Source organism: Bacillus rossius, chromosome 18 (genome assembly GCF_032445375.1).
Source record: "Bacillus rossius redtenbacheri isolate Brsri chromosome 18, Brsri_v3, whole genome shotgun sequence".
NCBI classification, from domain to species: domain Eukaryota; kingdom Metazoa; phylum Arthropoda; class Insecta; order Phasmatodea; family Bacillidae; genus Bacillus; species Bacillus rossius.
Genome location: NC_086345.1, coordinates 4,212,403 through 4,227,494, shown reverse-complemented (window position 1 = coordinate 4,227,494; position 15,092 = coordinate 4,212,403). Strand labels below are relative to the sequence as shown.

Genomic DNA, 15,092 nt, shown 5'->3' with positions numbered 1-15,092 from the left:
TGGGATGAATGCACGATGGCGAATAAAAAAGCAGTTGAAGCTGTGGACAGAATACAGGTGCCCTCCCTGAGCAACACGGTCAGGTGACGCTTCCAGAAATACTCGGCAGAGTCTTATCTTCGGGAGACAAACTCATACGTTCGGTATTCGGGGATCTGTCAAACATACAACATCAGGAACATACGTGGTTATGTGAACGTGCCATATTCACTCCAAGAAATGACCAAGCTGCTGCCATCAAATGAAAAAATTGAATGGGGCTGAAGTGGTTTACACATACTTTAACAGCGTCCTTAATCAGGACGACGTCACTAATTATCCAGCTGAGTTCTCTCACTGCAAGTGGTCTTCCTGTTCACGAAATTGTTCTCAATGTCGGTGTTCCAATAATGCTTCTGAGGAACCTTACTTCCCCAAAATTGTGCAATGGAACCCGACTTAAAGTAAACTGCTCTACAACGAAATATAATCAAAGCTGAGATTCTTACTGGATGTGGCTCAGGTGAAACTGTTTTTATACCACGCATACCGATCATCCCGAATAACTTCCCGTTAGGGTTCAAGCGCACACAGTTTCAATAGCAGTTTGTTTCGCGATGACAATAAATAATTCTCAGGGTCAGAGCCTTAAGGCAGCTGGTGTCGACTTAAGGTCTGATTGTTTGTCACACGGCCAGATGTATATGGCTTGCTCGCGGGTCAGTAATGCAGACAATCTTTACATTCCAGCTCAAGACGGGAAAACAGTAAATGTGGTTTACAAAGAAATTTTAGGAAGTGTCTTCGCGACATTACATTTGAAAGTAGAAACATATTTACCCAAAATTTAGGTAGTAACATATATTTATTGCAAAGACTGAAATAGAGGTGAGAAAAATTATCATTTGTAAACATAAGAAAACTACTACAACTGTATCAACTGTTTTGTTATAATGTTTAAATTTCTAAATAGTGCAAGATAATACAAAATTCCATGCGGAAAAAGTCGTGGGCAGCAGCTGCGTGTAGTTATAGGTATAGGGCTATGCATACTGATTTTTAATATACTGCATGAATGCGAACATGTAAGAATAATCTATCTATCTATCTTACTATAGTAAAACAGTAGTTCTTTTTCTGTCTGTCTGTTTGTACGCGGTGTTCTACAAAACTACTATACAATTTTAATGGGGTCTTGCGTATAACAGTCATTACTTAATTATTTGCCTTCAATGCAGTTACCTTATTTCACGTCCAGCGAAGTGGGCGGGTTCGGCTAGTATACATATATGAATCACACTATCTCTATCTCTTCTATATAAAATCTCTATATAGCTCTATACATCTATATATAGGATCTTAATCTAATCCATTTCATTCTCTATACCTCGCTCTTTCTCAATATATCTCTGTCTCTCTCTATCTCACTCTCTCTCTCTCTATATATATATATATATATATATATATATATATATATATATCACTCCATCTCTGTCTATCTTTTATATTTAAATCAATTATGTCATGCGCGTGAACTTATAAAACAAAAACAGACGAAGTGTTGAACAGGAATTAGCCTGTATATGAAGTGGTGATTGAAAAATTATAAAAAATTAAAAATATTTTCAAGGACAAATATACGAAATCGCACACAACCGCTGCGTAGGGAGCCGACTGGCACTTTATTTTGTGACATTGACTCCCCTCCCGCACCGCAGTGACGCTTAGGTGAAATGCTGCTGCCTAGCTGCCGAGCGGTGTGTGGGCGTGGCGCGGGAGCAGGGGCAGGCGGTGGTGGGACCGCGAGCGTCAAGAGAGACACGACGACGACGGACAGTTGCTAGTTACTGAATTACAATAATAGAAAAAATAAAATATGTTGCTTAAATAATGTGGTTAATAAATAACGTAGTAAAAAGTAGCCTATGTTCATCAGGAATAATGTAGGCTTCTAATGGAAAAATAATTTTTCAAATCGGTCCAGTAGTTTCGGAGCCTATTCAATACAAACAAACAAATCTTTCCTCTTTTTAATCTTATATATAAAATTCTCGTGTCACAGTTTTCGTTGCCATACTCCTCCGAAACGGCTTGACCGATTTTGATGAAATTTTTTGTGCTTATCCGGTATCTATGAGAATCGGCCAACATCTATTTTTCATCCCCCTAAATGTTAGGGGTAGTCCACCCCTAAATTTTTTTTTATTTCCAGTTTTTGGTAGGAAATCACCATGGCAACGGCTGTTGCTTTGTTGATGCTTCATTCGTCTCTATGGCAACGGCTATTTCATTGTTAGTGCAGTCCTCATCACCGTTGAAATTTTGCAAGTGGTAGTGGGAGGGGGAGGTGTGGTGGTGGTGGGGGGTGGAGGGGGAGGTGTGGTGGTAGTGGGAAGGGGTGGTGTGGCGGGAGTGGGAGGGGGAGGTGTGGTGGTAGTGGGGGGTGGAGGGGGAGGTGTGGCGGGAGTTGGAGGGGGAGGTGTGACGGTAGCGGGCAGGGGTAGGGGGAGGGTGGGAGAGGGACCGCCGACGCCGAGCAGATTTTTTCGCGAAATATGCCTGCCCCTAATGTTCCTTATGTTACGCAGGATGACATTTTCCGAAAATTAGATCTAATGGGTGGTTAAAACCAGGCAACAGTGGGTACTTTGTCTGCATGAGAACAGTATTTTGCATTGTTCATGCCTTCTGCGTCTCCATAGCAACGGGCATCGCGCGGCAGTGGCGTACCCACAACGAGGGGCATGTATTATGAGCGGCGCAAGAGTGATCTGCCTGTAGACTGCCGTAGCGAAGTACGGGTACATCAGTTGTACGTTGCGTGCACGAGTCGGGTAACCATCGGTGCTATTCATTTTCTCTACTTGAATAGTTGAAGTCGTTTACGTTTTATTGCACATTATAGGCAATTAACTTCCGAAATTTCGATTTGAATTTGAAGTGAAGACATTGGACAATGAAGCCTTCCTTTAATTTACAGTCAAGTTAATGACAACGTAGTTGGTTTGGTTACATCTTGTATTAGTATAGATTACATCTTAAACTTTGGTTAACTATAGAACCATTACACCTAATCCTTTTCAAAAAATATTTAAACTAATTTAGGGGGCGTTATAAGAGCACGTGTCTAAAGCATTAGTTGAGCCAGATAAACTTCAATGCAGTTACAATGCTTTTTACCGTTGGGTGAAGGATTAAGTCCGTCACCGAGAAGAGAATAAAAAATTTCTTTGTTTCAACCCGCAAGCATATAGAGGTCCATGGAAAATACATTAGAGTTAAAAGAAACACTATTTTACGTTCCAGTTTGGTTATATAATTATTGTGACTTGAGTTCGTTTGGTTTTGAGATACAGATATTTTTCTCCCTCTCTATAGTCTAAATCGAGTGGTTTTGTCAAATAATTTGAATGTAAAATACTTTTATCAAAATTTACGCAATTACTAGAACATTTAACATCGGTCACAAAATTAAAACATTAAAAAAAATTACCAAACAATAGTATTTTTCATGGTTAAATAAAAAACGAATTGGTTTCAGTTTGAAATAAGTGTAATTTTATTCAGGAAAGTAATAAAATAATTTTTTGTTTGATTATTTATTGTACAAAAGGTATAAGAGGTATAAGAGGTATAAGAGGTGAGATGTAGGGCTGTGCACACGAGTGGTGGATGTGCTGTGTCGCCGCCTCACTTGAGAAGGTAGGCGGCGGCGGGGGCGGCCACGTGGAAGGGGGCGGCGTAGGCGAGGGGGGCGGGCGCCACCAGGGGGGCGGCGACGCCGTGGAACCTCTGCGCCACCACCTGCGAGCTGTGCGCCGTCACCAGCGGAGCGGGGGCGGCGTAGGCCAGGGGGGCGGCCAGCAGGTTGCCGGGGGCGGCGGTCACGCCGCAGGCCGCCAGGGCGAGCACCAGCACCACCTGTCGGCCGCAACACCAACCACTCTGCACTCTCACCATTCCTATTGTAATGTAGGAATATAATTTATAAAGAATTCCTTATAAGAAGGGGCAGGCATTTTTCGCGAAAAGATCTGAACACTTATTAGACTGCAACAAGGTATATTCGCACCTGTTGTTTCTTCCTTGTGATTGGCGGCCGTCTGCGAGAGAAGTCGTCGCCTTGTTTGACCGAGCCACTCAGAGGACACGTTTACTTCCGCACTGAATCACTGTGATGGGTGTTGTTACCATCGATATGTACCTGGGAGAATCTCTCCCAATCACGAAACAAAAACGGTGCTACAGTGTTTTAACTTTCATCTGGTCTGGAAATCTTTTCGCGAAATCTGAATGCCCCTACTGATAAGTCTTAAATGTCTTCAGTAGATGGACTATTACTATACCATTAAATGGTACGTTATTATTCCACAGAATTTTTTTAAGATAATGTTTGTATTTCATAAACTTTAACTTGTTTATACCGTCATTTTTAGAGCACTCTGCATTAGTTCTTTGAATGATTATTACCATGGGGAATAATTATTAAAAATAATTGATGGTCACCAGCAATAACTTATGTCCATGAAATTGTTTTCAGACAGCTACAGAACTTAACTAACAAACATCTATATGGGCAGATGCTCAATACTTCGTTGTAATTGAAATTAACGTACACAATGTTGTTACTTCCAGATGGCACTTAGCAGTTCTACAAGTGCAATGTGTTATTATTTGTTCAGGCAATTCAGTCACTAAACTACCGCATTAAAATATTTTGGGTGTTATATTTTCTTAAGAAACAGAGTGAGTGTGTGGCTTTTGATATTTCAGAGAAAAATAAACTTAATAACGGTCTGAGTGTACTTTAATAATATACGATATTCGTGAATAATTTGGTATTCTAGTAGACATTTCCAATTATATATATATAATTATTTGTTACCAATAGATATCCTTACACTATGTAGGACTCATTCACCAAAACAGTTTTTAAAAAAAAATAAGGATATATGAGTCTATGATGAATACCTGATAAATGTAGTTTTTCTTTCTGTAACATTTACAAACTCTTTTCATGTTTAACAAATAGGTGTAATTGTTTTAAAATTTTACTTAACTAACTATTTTAAGTATATATTTATTTAATAAACAAAACTATTTTTAAAATTAATTTTTTATTGCATGACTGATATGTTCTCTAAATTCTCTACATTTTACACCTCTTTATTATGGTTAAATAATTAATCATCTCGTTTTAACTTTCTGTATTTTTGAAAAATATTTCTTTGACTGCTGTGTTGAATCATGAAAATAAATTCAGTGTATGTTAAAAATAGGTTCGAAACAAATTTGATATTCCTGAATATTGTGATATTTAATTCTTAATTCGATTCGAGTTGAAAATATAATATTCACAGATGCATAAAACACAAAGTTAAATATATTCCGGTGAGTCTGACTTCAAACATAAAATTTAGCCGCCGATTTCTCATGAAAAGATATTATTAAAAGAATGTATACTTCTAGTGATCTAAAGTGGTTCTCTGGTATAATCATTATAATTTGAGCTGAACAGTTTACTAAAAATAACAGCTAACATATTTTTAATGGAAAATTAAGATTTTGGATATTGTTTGATTAATTTAAGTAAAACATTTTTGAGTGTTTTTGGATATATTATATATTTATTTAATTTAAATAATTTGCTTCGAACAACCATTACAATTTGAAAGTGAAATGTGCACCATTTTTCCTAATTATTTCAATGAAATCATTTTACAACAGTAACAATTTTAGTATAACCTTTTTTGCATCACACTATTCCCAGAGCTTAGTTTTTTATCTCAAAATTTAATCGAATTTTTTTTATTAACTAGCAGTTCAGCTTAAGGTTCACATGTGTACTCCAGCCAAGGGGAACAATTTAGACCGTAAGTTGTGAATGTGTCGTCAACTTATATTTTCGTATTGAACTTCAGCCTAATATTTTCGGTCAAATTTAGACTCATATTGAAAATTTTTTTTAAGAACATAGGTTACAGAAGTATAGAAAGCCACGGTTCAAGGGTTGTGAATATGAATGTGAAATAAAATATGTATTGAAATAATACACCCTTTAATTAATTTTTACTATGGAAAAACCATTTAAGGGAAACGTTAGCTACTACGTTCAAGATTAATGGCAAAGTATTACTGTAGGCTCACTTTGGTGCTTCTAGAAAAGTAGTCTGAATTATGAGAAAAATTAGGGATGTTTGAGAAATTAGCAATTAGTCAAAGTAACACCAGAAGTAAGTTTCATTTGGCAATAAACTTTCGCTCCCAACAAGATTAAATAAAGAATTTTATTTCGTGCAAAAAAAATTATGAATGTAGTCTTTCAAATATTGAAAGTTTTTAACCAAGTTTTTTTTCTTGTTTAGGTATTTTGTAAATAGCAAAAATTATATTATAAGTTCAGAACTAAAATTGCTTTTTTTTTAACTAATTTGACCTTAGCCATTAAAAATATTATTTTTTACACACACACACACACACACACACTTGACTTTCAGTAGAGTTATCGCAATGAAATATTCATTAAATAAAAACTACGTACCTATACACAATATGCAGCAAATTTTTCTGAGAAACATGTGTTTTACATTCTATGGCGTCTTTCGATGTTGATTTTTACAATAAATGTTATGTTTTGGCATAATATTTCATATACAAATTTAATTTTTCCTACTTAAATAATATCAGGCCCGAAAAATTATAGTATATTATTTGATAATTGTAAATGATAAAAATAAAATAGTCATTAGATCATTCATTTTAGGAAGAAACATTCAGGCTTTCTTTTAATAGACTAGCGACCCTTATATCGCTCTTAATCGTAAATGTTAAAAACAATGAAAAATACAGTTTTGTATTAATTTGTATTAAAAATATGACACAAAATTGCCAAAAAAAAAAAGTTTCTGTTAATGCGATCGCTACTAAAATTCACAGGATCACCCGCTGTGCTAATCTGAAGACTGAAAATTTCATCAAACTCGGTCCAGCCGTTTTGGAGACCATAGGGAACACACATGCACACATCTATTTACACGTATACAGATTGTGCTTTAGTAAGTTGAGAAGTGATTATTTGCTGAAATAGAGGGAAAATACCACTATGTACTATCGGCGTGCTATGCGTAGCTACTCACCAGCTTGTACATGTTGCCTGAGTGGAGCAGACGGGAGTGCCTGTGTCCTCGCGGCCAGCGGCTTATATACGCCCTCAGTGAAGTAACACCGCACCCTGGATGGTCGCCAGCCCACACTCAGTTAGCTCACACCACTTGCACTGCCCCGTTCATTGCATCACTGGGGAGTTTCGGGAGTTGCGTGTAGAGCATAGAACTTATAAATGGGTTAGAGCTTGCAGGTTCACTTTTTACTTTCTTTGTCAAAATCATAACGTGTAACTCATTTATGTATTGGGGCACATCAGTTACAAAATAACTAGAGTAATGATTAATTCCATACCTATGCATTAGGGCCTGAAAGGAATTATTGTAAAACTCCACTCCCACATCACTTTAATATTCTTAAAATATCCCACCTCTTTTAAAATATGTTCCATGGCTGCGGTTACTAGCATTCATGTCTTTCGTTTGATTGTAACCACATGGCCACATTTGATATACACATATATAGCTGTAAATATTTACCTGACTGATATACCAACCTACAAATATACTTGATAAATTATAAATCCTTCAAACAGCATGTGCAAATGTGAAAGTTCGGATGTTTGTCGCTCAATCACGTACTTACTATTGAACTGATTATTTATGAAATTTGGAACAGATGTGCTTGTTAACTAAATTAACGCACATATATTATTTGCAAAATTAAATTTTATATATTTGTAAAATAAATAGATTTAATGGGGTTAAGAGTTTTAGCGATTATGCCAAACGAGTTACTTAAAACTTTAAACTTCCGGCAAACAAACCTTTCTACAGTTATGATTTTTTAGCTAACTATCTTCTAGCTTCGAAACACCCACCACGAGCTAATAACAATTAATACATATACTCATAGTGCATTAGTACACTGTTAAAAAATTTGATAATTTTACACTGGTTGTATATGGCAGCAGAGTTACCACTAATGTAAGTGTAAATTTACACCTACATATATTGGAGTGTTTTTACCCTTGAGCTCAAGTATAAATACTCCAAAAGTGTAAAAGCACAATGTATATGGTTTGACTCTGCGATTGAAAAATTTACACATGCGTACATGTGTTTATTCAACACAGCTCTAAGTTATTCTACTGTATCGTTGAGTATACACACAAACAACGAAAATGTTAATTTTTACTCCTTCCGAAAGTGTTTTGATATTTTTAGAGCTTAATGTAGTTAATTAATAATGCGTACTTTAGAGAAAAATTTTATTTCATCCCTTTTAATTGTTCAAGTCAAATATTCTGAAAATCTGAGAAAATATGCGGAGTATCGAACCCATGAAGTCGTTTGACATTCTAGTGTCTTCATCTCTCGGACATCATGCATATTTATCAATCATGAACTAATGGGAATACCACTTTAGTAAGGAGGGTGAGCAAGTATGTCTTGCACACACAATAGACTAATTGAAAACCCATCAGTCATAATAAGTAAACCCCTGTACCCCCCAACATCAGTCAATTAAGAACCCATTGCTCCTAATACATGACACACACCCTCCTCACAAAACCCTATGTCTCAACCACCTGCTGTGCCCCCCCTCCTTTACCAATGTCACTACGTATCAATTAAGAACCCATTGCTCATATTGTATGACAAACCTCCTCTCCACAAAACCCTATGACTCATCACCACCTGATGTGCCCGCCCTGTACCTATGTCACTACGTATCAATTAAGAACCCATTGCTCATAATGTATGACGCACACCCTCTCCACAATACCGTATGACACATCACCACCTGCTGTGACCACCCCTTTACCTGTGTACTACGTATCAATTAAAAATCCCATTAATCCCTATAATGGATATCATCAATTCCAATGAGTGTATGTCTCACCACCCTCTTCCCTCCACAGAATGACTCACCACCACAAAGCCCTTGGCCACCTTGTTTGTCGTGAAGCGTCTCTAGCTGCGAATAAACAAGCTCAAACCACTTCGTGCCAACCCCTTCTAGTCCAAACATGCAGTTATCTGTCCAATTTATCTATATGATCATATTTGCTTCAAGTTGGCCATTCTGACGAAATTCATGCAGGGCAAGCATCGTGAGCGAGTCAACCAACGCTTCCATGACTTGGAGGGAATTATAGTTTGGACATCGGTATCCCAACTCCCACTCTCCATCAGTTCCTTCTGTTCGGAAAACCGAATCCTGTAGTCTCCATCGACATACACATCATCGCCAGATACCAGAATATCATCCCTGCACGAGTTGCTCCATAAGAGAAAGAAGGTTACTTTCATCTTATACTCTGTATCAATGATTTTGACGTGGCGTCTAATAAATCGATGAACGCCGGCTGCACGCCCGAAAAAGTGTCCCGTTTCGCACATTGTCCCGTTTCGCTGTGTCCCATTAAGCTCATTTTATATTGCTCTTTGCTTACCTGAACCTCGTAGCATTGCGACCGAGACCGTGGCGTAATTCTGTTTTCATGCATTTCAATGTAACATTTTCATTGCTCTTTGCTAACCCGTTTATCCTAGCATTGCTGCAGAGTCCGTGGCGCAAATATATTATTTTTGACTGCATCTTGGTGTTGGGTAAGACATTTTCCTTCACATCATTCTTGAAACACTCCCATTAGATTCCTACTTTTACTATCATCGTCCTATCCTTAACAGAATAACATAGCTTGGAAGAAGTTAAATAGCAAACATGTATAAAAGTTATAGTTAAAATAATCTCTTCGTTAAAGTAATAAACATATTTGAATTAATGAGTGCAAATAAAAGTAAATGTATCAATTAAATTGTAGATTTCATTTCACTCCTTCTTTTTATCCATACAAAATAGTGATAATTCAATAAAAATGATTCAATTTTATTCATAAAAGTATGCAATCATTTCATCAATGTTTTGTTATGACTTTGTCACGTTAAATTATCGTCCGTAAACCGACTTTACAGACAAGCAATTTTTTTTTTTCACCTTGGCATATTATCAACTCACCACGCACCACGATGTCGTCCATGCATGTAAACGATTCTTCAAGCATTTCGATGAACTTGAAAGAGTCGGTGGACTGGAACAGCTACCAGTGTCCTTGGAAACTGAAATGGTCATAGTCTGGGTAATTATATGAAACTTGTTTCTCTAATAATTCCTTTGCCTTACTTATCCTTCAATTTTTGCTTCTGTCCGAATAAGTTTGAATTTTTGGGTAGTTATTTATATCTAGAATGATTTCTGGTTTTTAGTGCTCCCAGGTATTTTTATTCTGTCAAATTTACCATCGACAGATGGTGACAAGACGTCTGTAATTTTTCCTATGTTGTTAGTCTATATTTATGTGTTTTTTAGTCAAATAAGAAGCTGAACCGTGAACGTTTAAATTTTTTTCCAACAGTTTTAAATTATGTCTTATATTTTACTTTGAAAACTGGATTATTGTTGGGAATATAGGAATAAGTGATTGAAATGTGAAGATAAGTTTTTGAAATAAGTGAATTGGTGTTAGAAAAAGTTAGTTTAGTGTTATAAATATAATGATTAGTGTTTGAACTATATGACATAGTGTTTCAAGTATAAAAGTTTGAAAATACAGTATTAGTGTTTGGAATATGTGAATAAGTGATCTAAGTATGAGCATAAGTTCTTTGAATATGAGCATTAGTGGTGAAAATATTAGGATTATAATTTGAAATTTGCTGTCAGAGTTAGAAATATGAGTATTATAGTTAGAAATATAAGGATCAGAGTTCGATATATGTTGAAAATTATTTTAAAAAAAGAGACTTAGAGTTCAAAAAAAACTTAAGAGTCCGAAATAAGAGGATTAGAGTTTAAAATAAAAGGATTTTTATTTCAATAATAAGGGTCTTAGAGTTCGAAATATGATGATTAAGGGTTTGAAGTATGATTATCATTTGAAATATGAGTCTTGGTGTTCAAAATAAGATGATTACATTTTTTAATATGAGTATCAGAGTTAGAAATATGGTTATTAGTGTTTACGTTATGTCAATTAATTTCTTTCTCGGGGAAGGGATAAATCCTGAAGAGTGGATTAAATAATTATTGTTTTTTTCTCGTTATTTAATTTCTAGCTCAATATTGATTTCTTGTAACATACCTTCTATTTTAAGGCTGCTAAAAATCCTCTCCGATGGTTTACAAAAATTGAGAAAACAATAATTAATCCATTTTAGCCATTGGGACCAGTTCGTGCAAAATGCAATAGAAATCAGTTGGTGTAGTTGTAGCAAGCTGCAGCAATTGTAACTATTAGAACCAAAACTTATTGCATTCTTTTAATCGCATCCTATTGTATTCTAATGTATCTGGTGGATTGTATCCTATACCAAGTTGAATGTGTGTTCGAATGTACCTCCTTTTCGTTAAATGTATGTAGTCAAGTCTGAAGTCAGTACTGAAGGTTTAATGGTGCAGCACCTCTTGGTCATGTAGAAAGAGTAAAATGTTTTCAGGATTCCTGATCCTATAGCAATCTTATAACAAGCAAAGTTAGTTGGTTTATATGCTTGTAATAGGTTATACCCATACTGCAGATCTGGCAGTTAGGGAGAATATGGTCTGTCCTGCTTGAAAAAAAGTTCATGTTTGTTTGAAAGGTGTAACAAGTATAGAAAAAGAATGATTCGTGGTGTGGATAAGCTTGATTTATATGTCTGTTATCGAAAGCCAAGTATCAACGAATAGGGCCTCGTGGTTTGGATAAACTTGACATATACGTTTGCAATTGGTTTCTACTTGATTGAAATGTTTGACAACTATTGACGAAGAATGTCTGGTGGTTCTAATACGTTTTGCCTATATGCCTGACGTGCATGACTTAGTTGAAGGGAGTACTAAGTATCGACGAAGAATTCCTCTTGGTTCGAAGACGCGTGTCCTTTAAGCCTGGTATTGTACATGATCTGGTTGAAAAAATATGTTAAGTATCGTAAAAAAGGCCTTTTGGTACGAAGACTATCGTTCTTTAAGCTTGTAATTGGTTTTACTTGGTTAAAAGGAATGCTCGAAGTATCGAAAAAGAGTTGCCTCGTGGTTCGGAGACGCTTAGCCTAAATGCTTGTACTTGGCTCTCTAGTAATCATAATGTACACCAAATACGGCTTCCATAGCATGAAAATTTACTTTTCAGTCGATCAGCTGCCTTGTGTAGAGTTCTTGCTCGTAGTGAGTATGCTCGTCAAAATGGTACTGTAAAAATATTCGCTAAAATTTACATTTGTGAAGTTGCTGGATTTATACATCTGGTACTACAATTTATAATGCAGGAACGATGCTGAGTACTATGAATTCCGTGTTGTTATATTGTATACAATAATTTATAGTTAAATAGTTTTATAATTTTTTTTTCACTCGACAGGTTCAAACAGTGAACTAAAATGAGGAATGAAATTATATGTAGTGAAAAATAACTAACGCCGTATAGTTTAAAGTCCTTGGTTCGAACGTGTCGAGGGCAAAAATTATTTTTACAAAAATTTAACAAAAAAATTGCGAAAAAATTAAATAAAAAAGGGGTTGTTTGTAAAGTCGGTTTACGGACGATAGTTTAACGTGTCAACGTCATAACAAAACATTGATGAAATGATTGCATAATTTTATGAATAAAATTGAATCATTTGTATTGAATTATCACTATTTTGTATGAATACAAAGAAGGAGTGAAATTAAATCTAAAATTTAATTGATAAATTTACTTTTATTTGCACTCATTAATTCAAATGTGTTTATTACTTTAACGAACAGATTATTTTAAATATAACTTTTATACATGTTTGCTATTTAACTTCTTCCAATCTGTGTTATTCTGTTAAGGATAGGACGATGACAGGAAAAGTAGGAAACGAATGGGAGTGTTTCAAGTTTAATGTGCCTCGAAAATGTCAAATCGATGGTTGTTCCAATCGAGTGGAAGAGAGATAGATACGGCGCAAGCGTACAATGTGCGTAACGGGACAATGAGTCATTCTTTTTCGTGCGTGCAGCCGGCGTTCATCGATTTATTAGACGTTGCCACGTCAAAATTGTTTACAAAATGACCACTACTTGTTTGGCAACTGGTGGTTGCTGGTGCGTGTGGCTGACTCGGCAATATCTGCGCACGGGTCGTCCATTGTTTCCTACGTGGCGTCTGACGTCACTGCCGGCGCTGATAGCACGTTCTCTCAGCCCCTGGAGTGGCGTCAAACGCTCGAAAAATTAACACTGTGTTTCACATAAATGGGCCTTTCTTATTCTCATCACCAACATATTTTCCATACTAGCTGCCTAGCAATGAAATTCAGCTGACTTCATTTTCGTAAACAGGAAGCTGAAATAACGTGATGTGCCATTTCTCACAGTTGAGTTTGTAGACAAGTTTGATCTTTTAGCTGAAACTCAGGTCTCTTAACACATGCATGAAAATCAATAAAATATAGGCCCATGTAAGCATGCATATGCATATATATATAATTAAAATTGTTTGATAGATATTTTAATAAAGTTACATTTTTTACTGTCCTTTTCCTAATTATGTACTTATTTTTAGTGCGAAATTCAGAAATTTAATGGGTAATGAGTAAAACAATATAAATCTATTCCATAATTGGATTGCTAGAGCCTTAGCATGTTTACATCTTACTTTTAATATCTTCTTTTTTAAACATAAAAGAATTATATTGTAAATAAATAGCCTGTATTTTTACAAGATTGTTTTTCTTTTTTCAGAGATATTTTTTTTCCTAATCACCAAGCAGGTTAACTAACTAGCAGGCGACACTAGAGCACTCTATTTTGCAACCAGTGAACCATCCGTAGAATTGCGGATATTAAAGACGAAAGTGTCCAGTCATGGTCGACGAGTTCCCGATTAATTTTTTTTCTAACCTAACTAAAAAACTAAGTGTATTTTGGAGGGGTCCGGGTTAGGGAGGCACCTAGGTGCGTCTCAGGCCGAAGCCTATACGCCTAGTCATGCTGGGATTAGCCATGCAAGGAGAGGGTCGCATGCATCATGTGCTAGGAGGGGATTGGCCAGCCATGGCAGCGATTGGCGCCATGACTAACTCCCCTCACTCTTAAATCTAGACTATAACTAGAGATAGGTAGTTCCCGATCATAGAAAACGAGCGGCGGAAATGCCCGAACATGGCCGAATCCTCACGACTGGCAAGCCAACAAGCCATCAAGCCGTATTCCCATAAGAAATACATTGTGCCTATGTGTACATTTAGATACTAATTTAAACAATTTATCAATGGCCTGGTAACCGCGTGATAACTAGTTCAAATATTAAAGCCCAATAATAGTTGGTTATGATCGGCCCAATAATGACGAAAACGCTACTGCATTGCTTTCTTTGAAAATAGTTTGGGATTGGCCCTAGCTTTCTTCAGGTAATCAATTTTCTAGCATGCAATAAGATAATCATGTAGTCATTTAGTATTGTCAGGAAGGTATCAAAGTTAAAAATAAATTACAATTTTCGTGACATTTTATTTTAGATTAAGCTCGGAGGACTACGAAATATTGCACCTGAATACATAAGACATTCACGCACAAAGTTTACTGGTATATGGTTATATTCTGACATCTTTAGTTTAGTTTATCACTTTTTTTTACTTATGTCATCATGAAAAATGCACTTTAATGACACTCACTCTCTTTTATATATAAGAAGCTATGGCCATTTTTTTTACAGAATCCCTTAGGTACCTTGTGTTTTCCTGTCTTTAATTCCTTCAATATCGAAATGATATTTAGATGAACAAAAGAACACATTAAAAATAATTACATGCTACCATTCACACTGTAACCAATATCGACTGGGTAAGAGTGACATGTGCACACACAGTTCAACAAAATCTAACTTTGTGACATAATATCATAAAATTAAAAAAAGCTCTAATTTTATATTTAAAAAAATTGGTTTTGTTGCAAAATTCAAAATTTTTTTAAACTGTAAATGGTGAAAAATTAGA

At 35.9% G+C, this 15,092-nt stretch overlaps 1 protein-coding gene across 1 annotated transcript; it reads right to left on the bottom strand.

Moving 5' to 3' along the window:
• Nucleotides 1–3,514: 3,514 nt before the first annotated feature.
• LOC134541355 (cuticle protein 38-like) lies at nucleotides 3,515–10,153 on the bottom strand. Its single transcript, XM_063384778.1, has 3 exons — nucleotides 10,108–10,153; nucleotides 7,116–7,210; nucleotides 3,515–3,900 (listed from the first exon to the last, which is right to left on the bottom strand). Exons 1-3 carry the CDS (start codon nucleotides 10,151–10,153, stop codon nucleotides 3,670–3,672), a joined length of 372 nt encoding a protein of 123 aa, XP_063240848.1. The 3' UTR covers nucleotides 3,515–3,669.
• Nucleotides 10,154–15,092: the final 4,939 nt, after the last annotated feature.

What these genes read in the sequence shown, in the direction of transcription:
- LOC134541355 (XM_063384778.1), bottom strand. Translation starts at nt 10,153, where the DNA reads ATGCTTGAAGAATCGTTTACATGCATGGACGACATCGTGGTGCGTG. An exon ending in GGACGACATCGTGGTGCGTG is followed by an intron (nt 7,211 to 10,107) that starts GTGAGTTGATAA and finishes GCGACCATCCAG; the next exon opens with GGTGCGGTGTTACTTCACTG. An exon ending in CAGGCAACATGTACAAGCTG is followed by an intron (nt 3,901 to 7,115) that starts GTGAGTAGCTAC and finishes TGCGGCCGACAG; the next exon opens with GTGGTGCTGGTGCTCGCCCT.